Source organism: Amblyomma mixtum, chromosome 5 (genome assembly GCF_055824585.1).
Source record: "Amblyomma mixtum isolate Tamu chromosome 5, ASM5582458v1, whole genome shotgun sequence".
Classification (NCBI taxonomy): Eukaryota; Metazoa; Arthropoda; class Arachnida; order Ixodida; family Ixodidae; genus Amblyomma; species Amblyomma mixtum.
In genome coordinates, this window is record NC_143016.1 from 11,330,229 (window position 1) to 11,350,805 (window position 20,577).

The 20,577-nt window shown below is 46.3% G+C and overlaps 1 protein-coding gene across 1 annotated transcript in view; it reads left to right on the forward strand.

Annotated features, from left to right (window-relative positions):
• The first annotated feature begins 12,877 nt into the window (after positions 1 to 12,877).
• The window catches only part of LOC149341304 (neurotrimin-like), a 261,841-nt gene continuing 254,141 nt past the window's right edge, over positions 12,878 to 20,577 (forward strand). Inside the window, exon 1 of the mRNA XM_089543343.1 lies at positions 12,878 to 14,070. Coding sequence (XP_089399469.1) covers positions 13,932 to 14,070 — 139 coding nt within the window. The 5' untranslated portion in view covers positions 12,878 to 13,931. The remainder of the gene's footprint in view (positions 14,071 to 20,577) is intronic.

A 20,577-nucleotide genomic window follows, 5' to 3' on the forward strand; every position in this document is an offset into this window, starting at 1 on the left:
TAGTTGATCCTTCGGGAGACTTCCGTAGCATTTCGGTAGCACGATTATTAAGCGCTGTACCTGTCGAATGTATCAATGCGCTGAGCCTTTCCCTTTCCCTGGTTTGAAGGTACATTCTGCATCGCCTTTTATTTTATGTGGTAAAAGTAAATCGCAAAATAACAAAATTCTGTTTCCAGTGTTGCAAAATGAGCTAGTCTGACGCCTAACAAGCACTCGAAAAAGTGACAGTATGAAAAAATACGGCCCAGGTATGGTAACGTTATCTACATCGATTGAGACAGTGCTAACGGTGTTTGTGATAAGCCTATTTTAGGGAAGCGGATTTAGACTACCATGAGAAGAAGCCGAATATATTGATCATTCGTGGTCATGAATGGCGCATGCTTTTATCTTTGTTCTTGTCCAAGTAAGCAACGACTCCTTCATGAAACAAAATCCAAAGCATCTAGGAACTGCTTGTTCAATCGAATTAAGTATTTATATCTCTTCCTGCTTTCTTTCTTCGTGCGTATTGCGATTTTCTGTTTTTCCGACCGGGTGCCTAAAGCAAGCAACTTTGAAGACCGATGAGCACCATACTTCATACTGAAACAAAGAGAAATAGTTCAGCCTCTGCCATAAACAACGTCAGCAAACAGTTGTAGAGAAAAAAAAACAAGATTCTCCCTTTCCTATTATTTCCCTTGACCCCAGCGCTTATCTATGGATCCACGGTGTTGCCAGAGGAAGCTGGCTTGCGTGATGTGCTCTCATTTAAGCAAGAAATGAGCTCGATGAAATGGTACCGGCTTGCACTGCTTGGCTGTTTTGCGCGGGTGAGCGCATCGACTGCGCTCTCATGACGTGGCCGTCGATACACAGACGCGAGCATGCCGTTGCGCTGTGCAATAAACAACTATTATTTTAAAGTTCGGCTATTCTTCTGTCTCCCTCTGGCCAATGGCGTAGCAGTGACAGTTGTGCAGCCGTTATACCAGTGCATAGCAATGATTTACTTTATAAAGCTGCGCCACTGACTGCGCCAATAAAACTGCATTTTAACTATATTTACAGGTGATCATGTTACTCTTTTCGTATTACGTCTCAGTCCTGTGATGCCCTCACGGCCAGCAATCTGTAAATAAATAAATAAACAAGTAAAAGGTATTAGCACCAGTATTATTGCAAGTACTGACGTTTAGGAAGCATTTCTAAAAAAAATAAAAGTATTAAATGAGAGAGAACACAAAACAAGGAAGACAAAATAAAATAGAGTAATATAGTACAGTGTCTGTGTCTGGAAAGTGATATGCAAAAACTACCGCAGGCAGCTGGAGAGACCCAATGACACTATCACCTCGTACTATTAGGTCGAAGCTTAAGTGCCTCCCGAATTTTTTTCTCCTCGGCAGCACCGTATCCTTTTCTCGCGTTTCCGAATCTCCTGGATGCGATGCCGGCGTCGTGAAGTATACGTACAAGTATACAGTCATGTAGGCACACTTTTGGGCGGAATGTTGGAGTCGCACTTGCTAACATCATGCATTGAGGTAACTTTTCGGCCGTAATCACTTCCATTTTGGTATAATTTAAAGTAGAAAAACTCAAACGTGCGCAGTGTTTTCTGATAAATCCATATTTAAAAAAGTTTATCTTACGTTGCATAGTTTCAGCTAAATGTCTTATTTTAGTCGAACCGGAAAATGACATTTTTTTCTTTATTTCTTCTCCCTACTCTTTTTGAAATGCTTCAGCTGTTGGTCCCACATGCTGTTACATCAGATTCCCTATTTGTCACATTCTAGAAGCGTGAGTCGTCAGGCGATTTAAGGATCTCCATGCTTCTGCTTTTGGAGACCAAGAAGCCAATCAGTTTCAAATTCTGGGAGTACGAAGTGCTTGTGAGGCCTAGTATATCCGTTTTGGTCCAAGTAACGGCTCCATTGACAATGACGCGCGGGACTACTGCCAAGTCCTTACGGGAAATCTATCCATCATTTCTCCGCCTGAAGAATCTCTCCTTCGCGGTTTTTCAGAATGGCGAATGCTTTTTCTTGCCTTTCCGGCCGCCAAGGGTAGAGAGCACTCAGCTGCTATCACGCTTGCCGACAAGACAGAACAAGACAGCTGCCATTCCTTTCGGATTAAAGCTGCCCATTCAATCATTGTTGTTCAAAGACGTAGACAAAAAAGAAGTAAATGCTTTAGAGAGACGTCAAACTTGAGCTCAAAGTGGTTTAAAAAGAATACACACAAGGCAGTGAACAGTTTAATAATACTTTCATATTTTTTTACAGCTGTAAGTGTTGGATAAAAAGAATACACACAAGGCAGTGAAAAGGTTAATAATAAGTCCATATTTTTTTTTTACAGCTGTAAGTACTCATCAAGCACGCATTACTGTGCTGAAGGTTTCTTTTTATCAGTTCCACAAAGTTCGAGATTTTTAATTTACGCACTGTTTTTTACAGCGATTCTATGACGTATTCGACGCCTCTTCGTGCATCAGCGTAAAACGTAGTACGACGGGAGTGGCAACTACGTCATTTTCCTGCCGTCCAATAGGAACGCCGTCGTGCCTGCCACGTGAGTGCAATACAAGCTAGTTCACCGCCGTACTCGTAGATATGCCCTCTGTGGTCACGTGATTCACTGGAGCAATCTCTAAAACGAGTCATATGGGGTCGCAGGCTCAAGGTGAACTTCGACCAGGGTGCTATCGCGGGAAGAAGGGGTGGGGGGTGGGGGAAGGTCTCTTCAGCTAATCGCGGCCTCTTCTTTTTATTACGAGGTGAAATCACTCCTCGTTATAACATTTACATTCGATTCGTAAGATCGACAACGTTGGTTCTAATCCACCAGGCAATTCAATATTCTTGTGCTACCTTCCACTCGCTTTAAACTAAAAAAAAAAACAGGATTTCGGGCTTCCTGTGAGAGTCGCGTGGTGCCCCTTTCGATCCGCAGAGTCAACTTCTCCAATAAATTTATGCACACGCCGCTTCAGGCGTTATTATAATTTTCCTTTTAAGGATAGTCAGGGCCACTAGGTAGTCCCATTATTGACCTCGTGTGTTTGGACAATCCTGATTCATTGGTTCAATTAAACCAGCGGTTGTTAGACCACGCCCTTTGCGTCTATACCGTCGTTATCGCCCATGCTCCGTTCTAGTAAGCGTTACAGAGTGCAAGATTAGTCAAGTGCAACCAGCTAGGCTTATGGCTGCTCTCTACATGTCCTGCAATTCATAGAGAGCACTGCTCAACGCAGAACCATGTCTCTGCCAGTATAATGTCAACAAAGCCGTTCGCTTGAAACACTTGCCGAATATAGCGGTCCAAACGTTTTTGATTCCCTTGTGACTAAGAGCAAATGATGCCTTTAAGGAGCCTTGTAGGGGCATACACAGATTATTGCATATATTACTGACCTCACGTTCAGACTGCCCCCCTCCCCCTCTTCCTTATTCAGAATGACTTCTGAATAACAAATCTGTTTTGCAGCTGGCGTCGTAAACAAACCCGAGAAGCACGCAAGCTATTTTCAGCATAATTGTTGGCAGACGTCCTTCGCCTGATATGAGTCATGTGTCATGCCTGAGCGCGAGCTGCCTTACTCTTCTCACACATATTGATGCTTACCATTATGTACCCTATAGTAGAAGTAGAAGGTACTCTGAGGCCCCATTAGGCGTCGGACCCGAATTTTCTTCGGCCAGTTTTCTACTCCATTTACTGCAGATAAAGGCATACTTTCGTTTTACAGCAGAAAATCAATACTTGTACCTCTATTGTTTTTATTCATATGAAAAGCGAAAAATAAAGCCAATTTTATGTTCTTTCAACAGAAGTGCTTGCTCTTTGTTAAAACGTGCAGTGATCACTCTTCGACAAAGGTGATTAGCTCTGCTGGTATTTAATTAACCTCGATTGAGGCCAAAACCGACTTACTCTTGCATTCTCACTTGCATCGCCCAGTGACTTCCACAATTCCTTAGCAGTAATGCAGAGTGCACTCGGGCGAACACACTTGCATGAGTGCCGTGTTTCTCTTGAAGTTGTGGGGTATTCACTCCGTAACGGGAGTTCGGCGCATATAGCACAATTATTGACTGGAAAGAGAAGGGAGAAGTCCCACTCTCACCATTTCATAGCTCCGAAGCGCCAAAGATGTCACCTCTAATCCCTTACAGTGCCGAGCATCCAAGCTGGTGCCCTTAGGATTTCCTAGGACTGGGTCCCAGAACACGGCTGCATCAACTCGCTTTGTCCGCATTTGCGCTATATACGACCTTTGTTTTCCCCAGCCCAAGTGCCACGCAGTGTCAGATGTCTCCGCGCATTCCGCACCGTCAAATAGCGCATGCCCTAAAACCAGGCCTCGAGCTCCGGTTAATAAACAAGAACTCGATAACTTGCTTCAAGGTTGTGCCACATTTTTTTTTTTCCGACAGAATTTCCGGTGTCCAAAGAGCGTGTTATAACCGCGGAGAAACAGGCTCGTAAAAAGACGCGGCAAATGCAGTTTTCCGCCCGTCTTGCTTGCCCTCCAAGCGCTTTTCTCTATTCCCAACACGGCCCTATCACAACGTCGGCCATTTGTACGACAGGCGCTTTCTCCAGCCGCAACCTCCGGGCAATATATGTGTCGCATCTCTCGCCGACTGGCCACACTCTGCGGCTGTCCGCGGTCCTCCGCGCTATTATGTGTCCGAGAGGCGATACAATTTGTTTGTGCCGGTCCGTGGGAACGTATATAGATACATCTGTCCGTTTATATATCCGCTCGAAAAGCGAGTGGGTGTTGAGATCAAAACGAGCGTGGCCGGAGAGACGGAGCGACACTTAGCGGCAAAAGAGCGGAGCGCTTCCGAATAGTGGTCATCAGCGACGCTGGATGCTGGACACGTCCACCGAGTTTTGGACCAGCGAGACGAAGCCCGCTGTTTTGTTGGCTCCTGCGGTTCGACTGGCGCCGCCTATTTCCTGTTTCCCGCTCATTTTTCCGGCCCGAAGTGGGCGACAAAAAGTGCGCCTCCCGCGGGCACTTCGCCAGCCGATCCCACGATCAGTGGGCGCTGTCGACAGAGTTTGCCGTTACAGACGCACGTCGGGTACCGTACAATTTGCTTGGGCCATCAAGAACTTTCGCCATTAGAAAAAAAAACAAAAACGAAAATTACAGGCCAGTGAAATTCCTGCTGAGGATGCCAGATTGAGGTTCATTTTTCATTGAGTGTAGTAATTTCTTAGCTTTCCAGCATTGTGTCCATGAACAATGAGATACAGACTGGATTCTTTGTAGCCTTAGTGCAGTTTCAGATACGACACGCATGTTTGTACTTGGTGCTTTACCCCTTCCCTGGGAATACTTCGCGTCACTGTTGTGCGCGAAACTCGTATGTTTGTTCCACCCTGAAAATAAAGCTAGAAGGTTGTGCAGGATCTTCAGGGCTGTGGCTTGGAGACAGATGTGGCTTAACAAGGACGTCATGGCTACCTGCACTAATGTAGATCCCGCTCACGTTATACTATACCCCGCATGAATGGCTTCAACACACATAATGCCGCACGTCTGCGCAACAGGAAACAAAGGAGGGGGGCTTTGCCAGATGCATTCGCACATCGGCCATAAAGAAAAAAAAAGTGCGTCTATCTCATCGTCGACTGTAGGTGTAAGCATGAAGTTGAAGTTTGAAGTTGAAGTTCAAAGTTTATTGACGGTTTAGAACACATTACGCAAGGAATATACAGCAAGAGGTCCATGGTACAAGAAAGTAGCGGGGACGTCCCATCCTAATATAAGTAAAGTCATATAAACAACCAATTAGTGAATGTAGTGCAGGAAGGAAAGACTAATGAGATTAACAATGTAAAGAACAAGATAAAAACTGTAAAAAATGCAATAGAAAGCTATAGGCAAATGATAGAAGTGAATGCAGTTAAATCCCGCCAGAAGCGAGCGGATATAAAAGCCAAAAATACAGTAAAGAACGCAATATCGCAAAAAGCATCGAAAACATAATAGCGTCGAATGCCATGGCAGACTACGCAATTGATATATCAGTATTATAGAAAGGAGTAGCGCGTCCCTCATAGCCTGAGTTTCTTCGGGACGTTAAACCCCAAGAAACCAGAAAGGAGTAGCACATTCTTATACAGCTTATATTTGGTGGTAGACGAACCTTAGCTGTTGTGCGAGCAGCCACCTTTGTCTGTTTTTCTTTTTCAAGCTGGGCAGCACGCATGGTCAACCTGGCTGCTTTCGCGGTCTGATGAGCCACCGCCGTCAACAACTTCTGTTCTTCCCTGACAGTAAACTCGGTATCGCTCTGTACCTTTGGTGCTTTATGGTCTACTTAGCTCGAAGCACACAGAAAAGCAAGTGGTCAAGGCCTGTGGTGGCGATGGGCGGGAATAGCTGACTAAAGCTGTCATGGGAAGCAAGGGGATTAACCCCATGATGTTCATCTCAATTTCAACTTACACAGACGATTTGCAGTCGAAGATGGTGATGGAGCTATTAGGTGCTTGGCGCAGTATGGTGTTAATTACCTGTACATGCACTGAAACGTAGGAAACATACTGCCGATTAATCGAACAGCCAAAGGTGTTTTCTAAACTTTGCTAAAATTTAGAGCAAATAGACATGGGCAGAATAAATTGAGAGCTGAAGTCGCAGCTGGTTGACTATTAGAGTGCCCTCTTAAAAACGTTCGCAGTTTTCGCTCTTCCTCTCTGAAACCTGTTGACTTTTGCTGAACCATATATTATTATTCTCTCGTTTTCCTCTATTACCGTGGTTCTCTTTCCATTAACCACTTCATGCACGAAAATAATAGGCTGTTAGCTGAAAGTGGCCACTGGGCCGGCCGCAGTTAAAAAGTAAATAACTAAATACCGAAAAATTAAGATGTATGTGAAGGGAGAGGGGATCACCAAAACTCTAGTGGAGTGACGAGCTTTAGAAATTAGGTGACGTAAACTGGATTGCGGCTGGCGTAAAACAGAAAAATAAAGATGGAGTTGCTTGTGCGAGCCATTGACTTTATAGTATACCGCTACCGTGGGCCGTCAGTGCGTATTCCAGGATAGCCCTGAAAGCTGCGCCACGTTCCCGGCACCTGCATGCACACCTGCCACGTAAAAGCAATTAGTGCGTGCGTACTGGTGGTGCTTGGTAGTGGTGGCGGTACGTGTTATGCGACAAATCACTAATAATGCTGGCCTGTACTGTTTCTCAAAAGTTGGCGGATGAATTTAACCCATGGATCGAGCCTACGTGGTGAGCTCAAACGTGGACCTTCAGATAGTCATGGATGCCCAGTCTTGAATGGGAGTCATAATCGACTGTTATAAAAAAAACAACTGAAATTTCAAACTTGCACAAGGCTATATAAAAAATACGGAGAAGTCTCTATGAGTTGACTGTGCGCAGGACCTTCGTTGTTGAGGGTAACCAAGGTACTTGCAGGACGCCGCTTGGATGCTCCTCCGCTTCGACATGTCAGTGTGCAGCCGTGGCTCCTCGCACATCCCCAGGGCTGCTGTACGATGTCAGTGGACTACAAAGATCACCACTTGGTCGAATTTATTCCGAACCCTTCCACTGCGGCATCTCTCCGTCTTTCTTCTTTCTATCCGTCCTTCAGCCTTTCCCTCACGGCATGTTCGAGGTGTCCTCCAAGGAGTGAGACGGTTACTGCTCCATTTCCTTCCCGAAAAAAACCGCAGTTTCGGCTTCGTCTGCGCCTGCGTTCAACTCAATTCAAGCATCTATTAATGCAAAATCATTATATGGCTCATCATCATAGACACCCAGCGACGGTGACCAAGAAAAGTGGTACCAAAACCTCATGACGTCGCCATCGTCTCTCTCTCTCATGCGGTCAGCAGGAGACCACCATAAGATGGTAATGGGTGATCATAGGCAATGAAGCAGACATTAGACGAGGCAGTAGTAGCTAGTGGTAGGAATAGTTAGGGATAGTTACACAGACAGTTAAGGAGAGTGGTAGCTTTAGAATGATAAAAGAGGTTATTACATAAGGATGACGGTCATTAATGATAATGGCAATGATAGATGACACTCGGTAAACGGACTCTAGGGTGAATGCCTTCAATGCCTTTGGGGAAAAGGCTTTTAAAGCCCTTAGATTAAAGAACTTTAGGTCAAAGGCCTATATTTTTAAGGCCTTTATTGTAAATGTCTTTAGGTCACAAGATGTTTCCGCATTAACAGCCTGTAGGAACCTAAGGTGCCCACCGTAACTTTTGCGTCGAAGCTGGAGGCCGCAGAGAATTAGCGGTGAGGGATTTCGCATTGACATCGCACAGCAGACAGGCGCCTTCTGCGTTTCGCCTCCTACGAAACGTGGCCGCTGCGGTCGGGTTCGAACCCAGGTATTCCACGTCAATACCCTTAAAAGAAAAGTATATAACAGCTGTATCTTACCGGTACTCACCTATGGGGCAGAAACGTAGAGGCTAACGAAAGGCGTTCATCCTAAGTTACGGACAATGCAGCGAGCTATGGAAAGAAAAATAATAGGAGTAACGTTAAGGGGGAGGAAGAGGGCAGAGTGGGTGAGGGAACAAACGCGGGTTGATGACATCGTAGTTGAAATCAAGAGCAAGAAATGGGCTTGGGCAGGGTATGTAATGCGAAGGCAAGATAACCGCGGATCCTGAAGGGTAACTGAGTGTATTCCTAGAGAAGGCAAGCGTGGCAAGGGGTGGCAGAAAGTTAGGTGGGTGGACGAGATTAAGAAATTTGCGGGGACACCGTGGGCGCAGGTGGCAAAGGAAGGAGTTCATTAGGGAGAGGCCTTTGCCCTGAGAGGCCTTTGCCGTAGTGTCTTTTATCATTTCTTTTATCATCAAGAAATAGAGATTTGTGGGAAATCTCAAGGTTCCAAACATTTTATAAATATCAAGCCCTGTCAGATAACCTCCAATTTATAGTAAACAAAAATACACACACTTTAGAATTGGGTAGAAGAGGTTTGAGGTCTGTTTTTTTTTTTGTGATTCTTATGTTCCGGTAACACTTTTGTTTTGGTACACTTTTATGTTTTCTTATTTCATTCTTTCTGTTCTTGCACTTAATTTCTACTAATTGATTGTACAGTGTTGCTGCCACGTTCTTGAAATGTGTTTTCTGACATATGATACTTCACTTATGTTGTCTACCTGCTATAACTTCAGTGCTCAGGATCTTGTATAAAATCTTTAATTATTGTTGCAAATTAGAGGTAGCATGTCTGTTTTAAATATATTATGATGTTACTGATACTGCTATGTAACGGTCTTCTTGGCCTTAGGCAAGCTGCATGAGCAGCTTTTAGCCAAGAAGACCCTCCAGACACTTTCTAGAAATAAAAAAAAAACACTGAATGAATTGAATGTCAGTGGGCGTAATCAGGCTAATGATGATGATGATGATGATTGGCTGACTATTGCGGCATCGCATACGAAGCACCACACCGCACTCAGTGTCTCTTGATGCCGCCCGCATAGCCACATCCAGTCTTCATAGTTCAGTATCCAGGCTGGACGGGGCTTCTGACGCCTATTCTCCAATACCAGGTAGTTCCACACGAGGTAACATCTTGTTGATATCTCCTTCTGCCTGTAGTAGAAGCATCTGAGCGGTGGTGATGCTTCAGGAGGGGCGTCGCTATCGTTGTTTGGGCGCTGGGTCGATCTGCGCCCACCGCGGCACGAGCGGGCGACGAAGTGGTCTGTATAAGCATAACTGCATTGTGCCCGGTTAAGGATCTCCTGAACACTTCGTGGCAAGTCGGGTGCGCGGGGTGATTGTATTTCGGAGTCTTGCAGAGAAGTACCTTTCGTCTTTGTTGGCTGCGGTGTCGTCGCGCCGTTCATCAGGGTCTTTCTGAGGCGTGGCCTTCAGGTCTCTACGCTGGGAGCGGTGCGGTGAAGCCTCGCGCGCAAGCTTGTGGGCCCGTTCGTTGCCCAGATGCTCCTCATCTCCCGGAGTCCAGCATGTTGTTACTTCGGCTCCAGAACCTCGATGTAGAGCCGCACACCTCTGTTTTCTGTCCTACGTTTAACTCTTTCTCCTCGGTGAAACGATAATGCATCAGAGTGCTGCGTGCCGACCCTCCGATGCGAATACTCGCAGCGCCATTCAGCGGCGGTGTCTAGAACTTGGCTCAGCGGCGCGTGCCATGCAGGGTGACTGCTGCGACGCGTGGCTTTATCGCGGAATGCGTCTCGTATACAGTTTTCCCTGAAAAGAGAAACAAGTATCGAATTCAGCAATGGTCACCCTTGCTGGCTAATCGCTGAGCTCAGCGATATGGCTATACTAAGGCTGCTAATCATTCAGCAATCATTTGCACATCACAGCGCAGTGAAAACTGGCTGCATAACAGTTTAACAGCGTCACCCCGCTGCTAAGGATTGCATACAGTGTCCTCGCGTGTTAGGTGGACATAGAGCGATCTCAGGTTAAAGGGACAAGGAATGTGTCAGTACCATGTGTTGTTAGTTAAAGCCATTAGAAAGTAAAAAGTACCGCGTTCGTATTCTCTTCGCCGCCGTGACGCCCATTGGCTGTTCTTGGCCACGTGTTAACTTTGCTGCATAATGTCCACGCTGGCCCACGCCTTGCATCGTCTGGGCTGGGCTGGGCTGCTTCTAAGCGCGCGTCGCCATAGAAGTTCACTTTTTGCTGTTCGTCGATGCGTTGCAAAGTCATGCGCGCTCTACGCTGAAAGTTTTGAGAAAAAGAAAGGCCGCGCAGTGTCTCTCTCACATGACACCTGAACCGCGCCGTAATGGAAGGGGCGAAGGTGGGTGTGGAAGAACAAAGAGAGAAAGAGGTGGCGTAGTGGAGGTTTCCGGAATAATTTCGACCACCTGGGGATCTTTAACGTGTCCTGACATCACACAGCACACTTCCACAATTACTATTTTTTACTGGGACGCGCGCTGATTTGGGCGGCCGTACAATGCGCCGCCGCCATGCGTCCGATGAAGCGGCCGTGGGGTGAGCTGTGCTTTGCTGCTAAAAACATCTAGAAAAGCTGCGATATTGCAGTGCAATATTTTACGTAAGGTTCGCACGCATCCTTTGTGAAGCTGTCTTCACGACGTTAATGAATTGGTTAATAAAGCAAACATTGCAATCTCCCATTAAATGAGGTTAGCTGATTGGGCAAGTTGGCTGTTCATTATGAAGTCTGCAGCGCTGGGAAACACTGACAACACGAAGGAGACACCACATGCGCCAACTTTCAACTGAATGTTTATTCAATGCATGCACATCTTTTTTTATGCAGGGTGCATGCATCAGAAGAAAACCGGCAAGCACACTGCAGTTCTCTTGCGCCACACAATCTAAGTATTCCTCATGCCATCAAGAAAAAAACAACTCTTCCTTTGATAGCAATACAGAAAGCATGCTCTCACACTTACTTTCCAGTCTTTTTATCTGTCTTGCCTCCATGATCTCTCTTGTTGTTTCCTGTTTCTGTCAATGACATGCATTAAAGTCTGGGGTGCGCACTCCTGGTGGCGTGAGGAATACTTAGATTGTGTAGCGCAAGTGAAGTGCAGTGCTATCTGATAGGCTCGCGGGTTATCTTCTGATGCATGCATCTTGTATAAAAAAAGATGTACTACATTCATTGAATAAAAATTCAGTTGAAAGTTGGCGCATGTAGCGTCTCCTACGTGTTGTCCGTGTTTCCGAGCGCTGCAGACTTCCTAATCCCACTAAAGACCAAGACCTTTAAGCGTAACCTTATGCTCAGCAAGCTAAAGCCGGATCGGCCAGTACATGGTCGGGTAAAGAAAGCTCCCAAATAACTCTCGCTGTAAACTGAGAAGTCACAATCATCATCATCAGCCTGATTACGCCCACTGCAGGGTGAAGTCCTCTTCCATGTCTCTCCACTGAACCCTGCCCACTGCCAGCTGCGGCCAGTTGATCCCCGCAAACTTCTTAATCTCACCCGCCCACCTTTCTGCCACCCACTTCCACGTTTGCCTTCTTTCGGAATCCACTCCGTTATACTCCGTTACCCTTAAGGACCAGCGGTTATATTGCCTTCGCATTACGTGCCCTGTCCAAGCCCATTTCTTCCTCTTGATTTTGGCTGGGATGTCATTAATCCGTTTTTACTCAAACACCCACTCTGTCCGCTTCCCGTCTCTCAGCGTTAATGAGAAGGATCTCCTTCTATTTGAAGTAACCCCCAACACCAACATTTACATTTAGATTACAGTGTAGTTCTATTGGCTGACAGGTGCACCATAGCTGTCAATGTAGCAGCTTGTTCGTCCTATTACATTGAAGAGTGCTGCCAGTACAAAGTATGACACAGTTCGTCACGTCGTCGTTTTGCCACGGTTATTCCCCGCGCTAGCTGCAGTTGCTTGCACTGGCTTCCATGAAGCGGTCACCACCTAATGCTGTCGGAATTCGACGAGGCGTCCGGATATTCCTTCCTACAAACAAGTCGAAGCAAGGATGGGAAGCGGCTCAGGGTAGGGAGCTTTCATTCGATTCCGAGGCGGCGCTAGAGGACGCATGAAGCAAGGTGGAGCCTTGCTCTTTTTTTTTTTTTAGTCAAGACTGGAGGGATGGTGTGGAGGAGGGCTGCGTTGCAAGAGATGGATATGGCTGTGAGCGCTTGGGGAACGGTCATGAAGGAACGAAGGGTGGGGGGAGGGGGGGAGGGGCGCTGCTCCTGAAAAATGCCTCGTCGCTTCGCCCCAGGCCCGGTGGCGCACCTGCCCCAGCTTTCCGTGACGTCACTCGTGACGACAGAGCCGGCGCGACGCCCTCCTTACTCTCGGGCGCACGACCACGGCGGCACCCCGCGTCGGCGGCGGCAAACATTGATCGCAGTGTGCCGGCTGACTCGGGCCCCGGAGGTGACGCTGTCGTCGTTCCTCTCTGCCGGAGCTCGGGCTTCTCCGCACGACGCGCGGCCGATCCCGCGCCTCCCCCGCCGCCCGTCTCTCCGCGGCGTCCGTCTTCACAGGCGCCTCTTTCCGCCCGTGCGGCTCCACTGCGACAGCGCTGCTGGCCGGGGAATGCCAAGCACCGCAGCACGCGGCATTGGTACCGCGCGTCAGCTTCTGCCGCTGGGCCCTTGAGCAGCACGAGTTCGTTGCTCTAGCTGCTGTTGCATCGGGTCTATGCTTTGAATCGCGCAAACATCCTTCGCCTTCCTTGTGTGCGTCCGCGCAGTCTTCAACGTTGAACCGACACCGGCATCGTGGGAAGTGACGGTGCTGGACGTACAAGCTTGATGCTGCGTTGTCTGCTGGCTCCTGGATAAGCTTTCGGCGCCGTTTCGTTCGGAGTCTACATTTGGTGTTCAGTGCTGCTGCCTGTCTCTCAGATATTGGAGTGCTGCTGAAGGCTGTATTTTGGGGGCCGGGGACGTATGATCGTCTTACTGTGTCTTGAAAATGCGACCACTAGTCAAGTCGCTTGACCGGACACTGGATTAACGTCGCTGAGTTTTGCGTTCTGGGGTTTTGTGGTGACTGGAAAAACATCAGGGATTACCCTTTGAGTGATGGATTAGTGATCATCGGCATCCTGGATTAGAGCACCCGGGCCACGTTCATGACGACGGGGTACGTGAAGACGTTCCGTCAGACGGCCGTGGATACCTGCAGCTTCTATGGCATGCGGAAGAGTGCTTAACTGACTTGTGCTTGCGTTCGGCGATAACTATTGCTGAAGTGTTTTCATATCCGAAACCTTGTCCAGTTATCCTACCATCGAGTGTCCGTTCCCGGTGCTGCGGCAGTAGCAACCATAGCTTGTTCAGGTACATATCGCAGGGTATCCCCTGTCAAAATAGGAAGAAGGCCGCACAATACGTCACAGAGGAGATTGCGAACAACCGTAGCTTTGCGAGTTCTAGTCTTTGACAGTGCAAGCACGCCCACGTGAAAACATGAGGCGTGCCTTGGTGATCCTGGAGCGACTTTTGCTGTGCCTCGTCGTCGGGTTTGAAGTGAAGGGGACGCAGCTGACAGATACGACGGAGACAGCACCCACGGCAACCAACGCGTCGCTAGTCCTACCCGGACCAGGTAGGTGACGCTTATTGTCCTCTGCGCGCTTGTCAGGCGCTTTTATGGGCGCTTATGTCCACAATCACTCCGCTCGGTCAGTATTCAATGCCTCTAATAGCGAAACCTGCCCTTCACATATAACAGAGCCTGTTCCGGTAGGGCTCATGTTACCTGTTCCGTTTTGACCGCACTCGTCGTTTTCTTACGAACAGCACATCTTAAGAGGCGCATACGTGAGCCGTACATGTGGTATTCTATTTCATACGTTGACAGATAAGTGTGTATGAGCATCTGTTAAAAAAAAAATGCTGTCTTGTGTGTTGATTGCTGTCGTTGTTCACACGTGTATCAGGCTTATTCACACATGCCCATTGAGGTTGCGCCCTGAAGTGCACCAGTCATGCAGCCGTCGTTGGAACCCGGCGTTGATAATACCTTCTATCAGCGGACTGGAAGGAAACTCATACAAGGTGTTGTTGTAACTTGTACCTCGTATTCAAACCTAAGCGTTGGCATCGAATTCTTTTCGATGTGATCGAATGCAGATCAGAGAATAATATCTACTATCACATAGTTGTTGTGACACATAAAAAGTGTAGATGAGATACGCAGGCTAGCCCGGTCATGCATTGTTCATGGCGCGTAGCGGCCTCTTTGCCTTTTCAGTGTCTACTTTTGTCCCGTAAAATCGTAGTTTTTTATTAGTTGTTCAATGTTCCAGCGGCACTGCTGGCCAATAGCGGGCAGCAATAAAACGCCGCGTTTTAGTCATCCTTGCATTTACGGCATGGAGAGTAGCGCACACACATGTTGTTTAATTAACACAGTAGCTGACTAATCATGAATGACAGTCCTTCGATTTGTTTCATTATTTAAACAGCACCACACCTACAGGCTTAGTTGCGGTTGTTAAAATTGGGGTCTCGTAGGATTTCAAAGCATGATGGCGTCACAGGCCGCCGCGGTGGCTCAGCGGTTATGGTGCTTGGCTGCTGACCCGAAAGACGCGGGTTCGATCCCGGCCGCGGCGGCTAGAATTTCTTTGGAGGAGAAATTCTAGAGGCCCGTGTACTGTGCGATGTCAGTGCACGTTAAAGAACCCCAGGTGGTCGAAATTTCCGGAGCCCTCCACTACGGCGTCTCTCATAGCGTTAGTCGCTTTCGGACGTTAAACCCCATAAACCAAACCAAACCAAACCATGATGGCGTCACCTGTCTATATCAAGAAGTTACGTTTATAAAACTAAACGGAGAGAGAAGTTCATGGAGAAAAACTGGTTTCGCATTATGCTGCACTACGGAAATACACCAGGTCCAAACAGATTAGAAATTTAAATGATAGCGTTTGATTAGGTCGGGGTAATGAGAATTGCAAAAGGTTTCCGAGCAAGAGTTAGTTTCATTGCATTTTTAGTGAGTCATTCCGCCTGTACGCTGATGTATGTACTGCAACTTCCTTAAATTTCTGTGACTGTTTCGGAAGGCTCTAACATCTTGCCTAAGTGATTGTTATGCACGCAAGATACTGATGATAATAATGATGAATTTTTATGGCGCAAGAGAATCTGTGGCCAAAGAGAGCCATGGCACAAGGTTTTTTCTTTCACTCAAGGCGGGGTACAAGACACATTTCTCAAGCATTTCACCCTAACTGAGAGGACATGGCGGATTCGTATGAGGATATTTTTTCTTGCGGTTTCACAATGTGTGCAACGATCGTATGTGCAATAGCCTGGCTAATAAGATTTATTCACCGCCTGCAATCCAGATTCTTGTGCCCGTTAAAAAGGTTTAATTAATACCAACGTTTGTTACGAACGATAAACTTGGCACTGCAACGATCTCGATTTTGTCATCTGCGGATTTTTTTTTTTCACCTACCATAAGATGTCTAGCTTGCCTTTAGGTCACCGGTCAGAAAATCTTCGAGGTCAAAGGTTATGGCATACATTACGGGGGGTGCAGCTGTTAATGCCCCACTGTTCTCATAAAACAGAATCGTGTCTGGCAACGTAAAAGACGTGGAACTCTGGTTGTTGGCGGAAGGGCGGCATGTTCGGTGGCTAATATAGCCACTGAACACGCTTACAGCGCTTTTCTGCGTCGTCTTCTCCGTCTTTAGTGTTTCCTTTGCACATAGTTTACGTCATAGATGCTAAAGATGCCAAGTTTAAACAGCATAAACTTCAAGCGGCGAGGTAGGAGTTAGTAAACCCGCTTCATAAAACAGCTCGATGTTCCAAATACTTGCACAATATATGCAGTTTTGTGCATCAAATCTTGAAATAGAAAAAAAATCGTGTTGTTTATATATCTGTTCAAATGCGTCGCCTTACTGATGTTAAAATTATGGGATGCAGCGCTGGTTGGTTTTATGGGGTTTAACGTCCCAAAGCGACTAAGGCTATGAGAGACGCCGTAGTGGAGGGCTCCGGAAATTTCGACCACCTGGGGTTCTTTAACGTGCACTGACATCGCACAGTACACGGGCCTCTAGAATTTCCCCTCCGCCGGAATTCAGATGCCGTGTCCGAGATTGAACCCGCGTATTACTAGTTATATGGGGTTTTATGGCGCATATAAGCCGCGTATTACGGGTCAGCAGTCGAGTGCCATATCCACTAAGCCACCACGGCGGCTGTGCAGCGCTAGTGCTGCTTTGCTTTTTTTATGTTTTTACCTGTCACGATTCTCTTTCTGCACTCAAGCAAGGTCGTCAGGAGCGACAAATTAACCTACAATAAGTCCTGTGCGGGATAAATGTACCAAGAGGCACATTTCTGGCTGTAAGTCAAAGCTAGGTGACTGGACAAGCAGTGGCTTTCAGTATGCTGCAACCGCTGACGACACGTGCAAACTGCATATTCATTCACGATATATATAACAAGCCCAGTATGTTGATGACGTGATGCCGTCTGACGGGGACTGAATCAATAGCGATAGAGCGGTAAGTCATGCTGGTACGTGTCATTATTGATGAACGCGTCTTTTATACTGCTGCCGCTCTAGCTTTTCTGAAACTCTTTATTTATGGCCCAATTCATCCGAATATTGTATTCATTATTGGCTTGACACATTGCGCACTGTGCGGCTCCTTCGCTGCTCTTACCTTCGTATTTACTTTCCTTCTCAATATATCTGCGCGCTGAAAACTGCTAGTATTTTCAGTTCGAATCTACAATTACCAACCTAATAAATCACAAGGCTCATAGTAAGGAACGGTTTCCTTGAACGTTTCCGAGAAAAAAATACTGCAGACTTTTTAAGGCGGTGAGGTGGCCCGATGAGTTTGGAATCATATCAATTATGAAGCCAGAGGTCAATATTTCTCCGGGGAGAAATAGTCTGCTTTAGGAAACAAAAAAAAGCGGCAATGAACAGGGGGTTGTACAGTCTTGCTATATTAATGACCACCAGTGGAGCTAAGCGCAGGCTTTCCTCAACCAGCGACTGCAAAAAATATGGGACAGCTTCATAATCCCAAAACAAAAATACTTCCTCCGCAATGATGACCACAAGAAAGACACAATGCGTTTTTCAAGTTCCGCCGGATAAGATGAAGTCAGTTTAGGAGCAAAGTATACAAAGTGAAGGATTCCTGCAGTGGGGCAACACGAAGTGAAACAAATTTTTGAAATATTTTTATTTTGATTGCACGGAGGACTGTGTTGTCGTGAAAGGAAATTCGAAACCTGGGGTAACGTTACAGGCGGCCAAGGCAACGTTGCAGAAACAATTTATAAGCTTAAACAGAAGGCAACAAGCAACTTAGTGCCGGCAACGAAAAAAAAAATACTCGAAATTTCACCTCCTTTAATCGGGACGGTACCTGTAAGACCGCTCAAGTAAGCAGGTACCGCGACTGGCCAACACGAGTTACCGACCAATCACGTTGCATCCTCACGTAGTAGATATGCGAACTTCTGAGAGTGTGTGCAGTGATAACAACAGAAATATTGAATTTGAGATAGCGGCATCACCTTATGTTGTCACACCTCTAGTGAGAAGCGACTCGTACTCAGTGGTACCGTGCAGTTCAGTTATTCGTAAGGCCACGGTATTGGGTCTCTACTGTCGGATATTCGCTTGCGAAAGAACCTAGATTATTGCTCTTTTACTTTTCGAAAGTTTAGCCTGGGAGACACGGACCGCTGTAGTAGAGCCTCCTGCGGTAATATTTGTTGTCAAATTTTTCATAACGCCCGGCGAAATAGTACCGAAGTATTGGGTTTTTAATTTATTCAAACGTGGCAGCCGTGACCAAGTATCCAGCTATCGGTTTCGTGCTCAGCATCAGATATATTGCTGTGTTACGTTATGGTGCAAATACTGTGTACTTTTTGTGAGAGAAGAAAACATTAACTGTGACCTATGTGGAAAGAGATATTGTTGCACAAGTGACCATCTCCGCATGGACGATAACAGGTTCTGAAATTTTCATCAGATAGGCGATAATTTCGTCACACGAAGACTGCCTGAGAAAGAAGCCTAGTGCGCAACGCACATGTTTCGTTTTCGCAGCAAAGGTAATAATCTTCACCGATTATTCAAATCTGCACCGAAACTTGGGCAGCATACCTTGTCCATAAAGGGGAGTGCGCTAGAGACAGCTTATGCCCTTTCTGCCCCCATATAGGCGAATTCGTGTTTAAGTGTGCTGTCGTCGTCGGAATCCCTACCTTTCACTTGGGGCGTAATTTGGAAGAGGGAGGTAGTACGGTCATGCACTGCGTCTCTCCTGGTTCCGAAAAAGCTTAGTTTACTTTTCCACCTGTATGTCCTTGGAGTTTATAAGCCTATCTTCTCAGGAACCTTTCATGTTTCAGTCTTTTTTTTTTTAATAGTTCTGGTTCATCTATCAAAGTTGAACTAATCAATGAGCTGTGATATCAGAAAACGGCGTGCGTTAAGAGTACATGCGGGATCTTGTTTAATACGCAATGAAACGCTCATCAGCATCGTTTGCACGCGCACTTGCGTCGGCTACGTCTAAAACACAGACCCATCCTTCGATGTCCGTGCATGAAGCGCGTTTAAGGAACACTGCGGAGAACTCCATCGTATTTTCATACTTAGTAAAAATCAATTCAGTGGCTCATTAAGGGTATGTTGACGTTTGCCCGGAAGTAAAAGAAAGATTTATTGAGGATAAAATTGGAGTAAACAAGATTCCCGCAGCTAGATTCAAATCCGTGACGTCAAGCTCGAAAAAGACTCTGTGTTCACATTTTTGAGGTGAAGGCGGCTTAACCTAGATCAACGTTTGGCCTTTTCTAGCTTACAAGAGTTCTGTTTCCGGCTAAGGTGGGGTCTTTTTCGTTAGAATTAGGCACTTAACCGATTCAGGCACACTTAAATTTGTACCCAGTATTCCTATACCTCTGTAAATGTATAAAAGTTTTTAAAAGGCACTAATCCCGCTTAGCTTCAACCTGAGTGCCTTCGCTCGGCTTCGACTGAAACTTCTTGATAAATGAAAGCCATTCTTTGAATCTCCGCTATTCAAGACACATTCGTGCTGATAGAGTGCAGAAACTGGGACCATCTACTGACCAGGTCTGTCCCCGTTCCAGATAAGCTTACCAGCACGTCTAGCAGATGGCACGGCGAGCCCAAATCGATCGCAACAACTCGAAGTGAGATGGATATTCGTCCAGTGTGTTTTGAGGAATGCGCCGATGGGAAGTTTCAGTCAAAAAAAATTGTTTGATCAAGTTTTACCGTACTTTTTTTCGCTCCAGGAATTGGCTCATGGGCCTAGGACAAAGGTAGCGTTGCGCAAAATTCTGTACGGACATACAAGTGGTGAAAAGTTATCCTTTTCCGGTTACATAGTACACCAGCCGTTTCTATAATATTCCTCGCACCAGCATAATGTCAAAGGCTGGAACAACGGCCATTTGCACCAGTAGTTAGGGAGCAGCTTCGAAATACCCTTGGGATGGGAACAGCTTTCAGCATAAACACGCAGCGAAGCGCCATAAGTTTAGCAGCTAAACAAAGAGAAGAGAACATTGCATTTTCCTGTTTCCAAATCTTGTTTTGTCCGCATACTAATAAAGTTTCGCAACCCTAAAAAGCATAGTGAAAGGGTTAACATAAGTGCCAGTTAAACAAAGCCACGAATGGTGGATCATCGAACACATTTTCGGTCACTAATGGCTTTGAATGAGGCAGTGACGCTGTGTGCAGTGTCTACTATGAACACTAAAAAAACTTGGGGGTGAGGATAAAGCTGAAAATGAGACTGAAAACAGCGAAGCTTGTGATGAATGGAAAAATTGCAGGCGTAATATTGATACGTATAAGTAACCAGCAAAATAGAACGAATAAGTATCAGTTAATGCCAATACGCCCAGCTTGCAGATTTCATGTCATGCGCACAATCGACAGATTGCCAAGACAGGGGCGACGATGCGATGGGAGCTGAAGAATGAGTTATAAGGGAGGCGAAATTGAAAAGATGAGAATCAGTGCAATTGGCGATAGGCAGGCTGATAATGAGAACAGTAAAATATATATTTG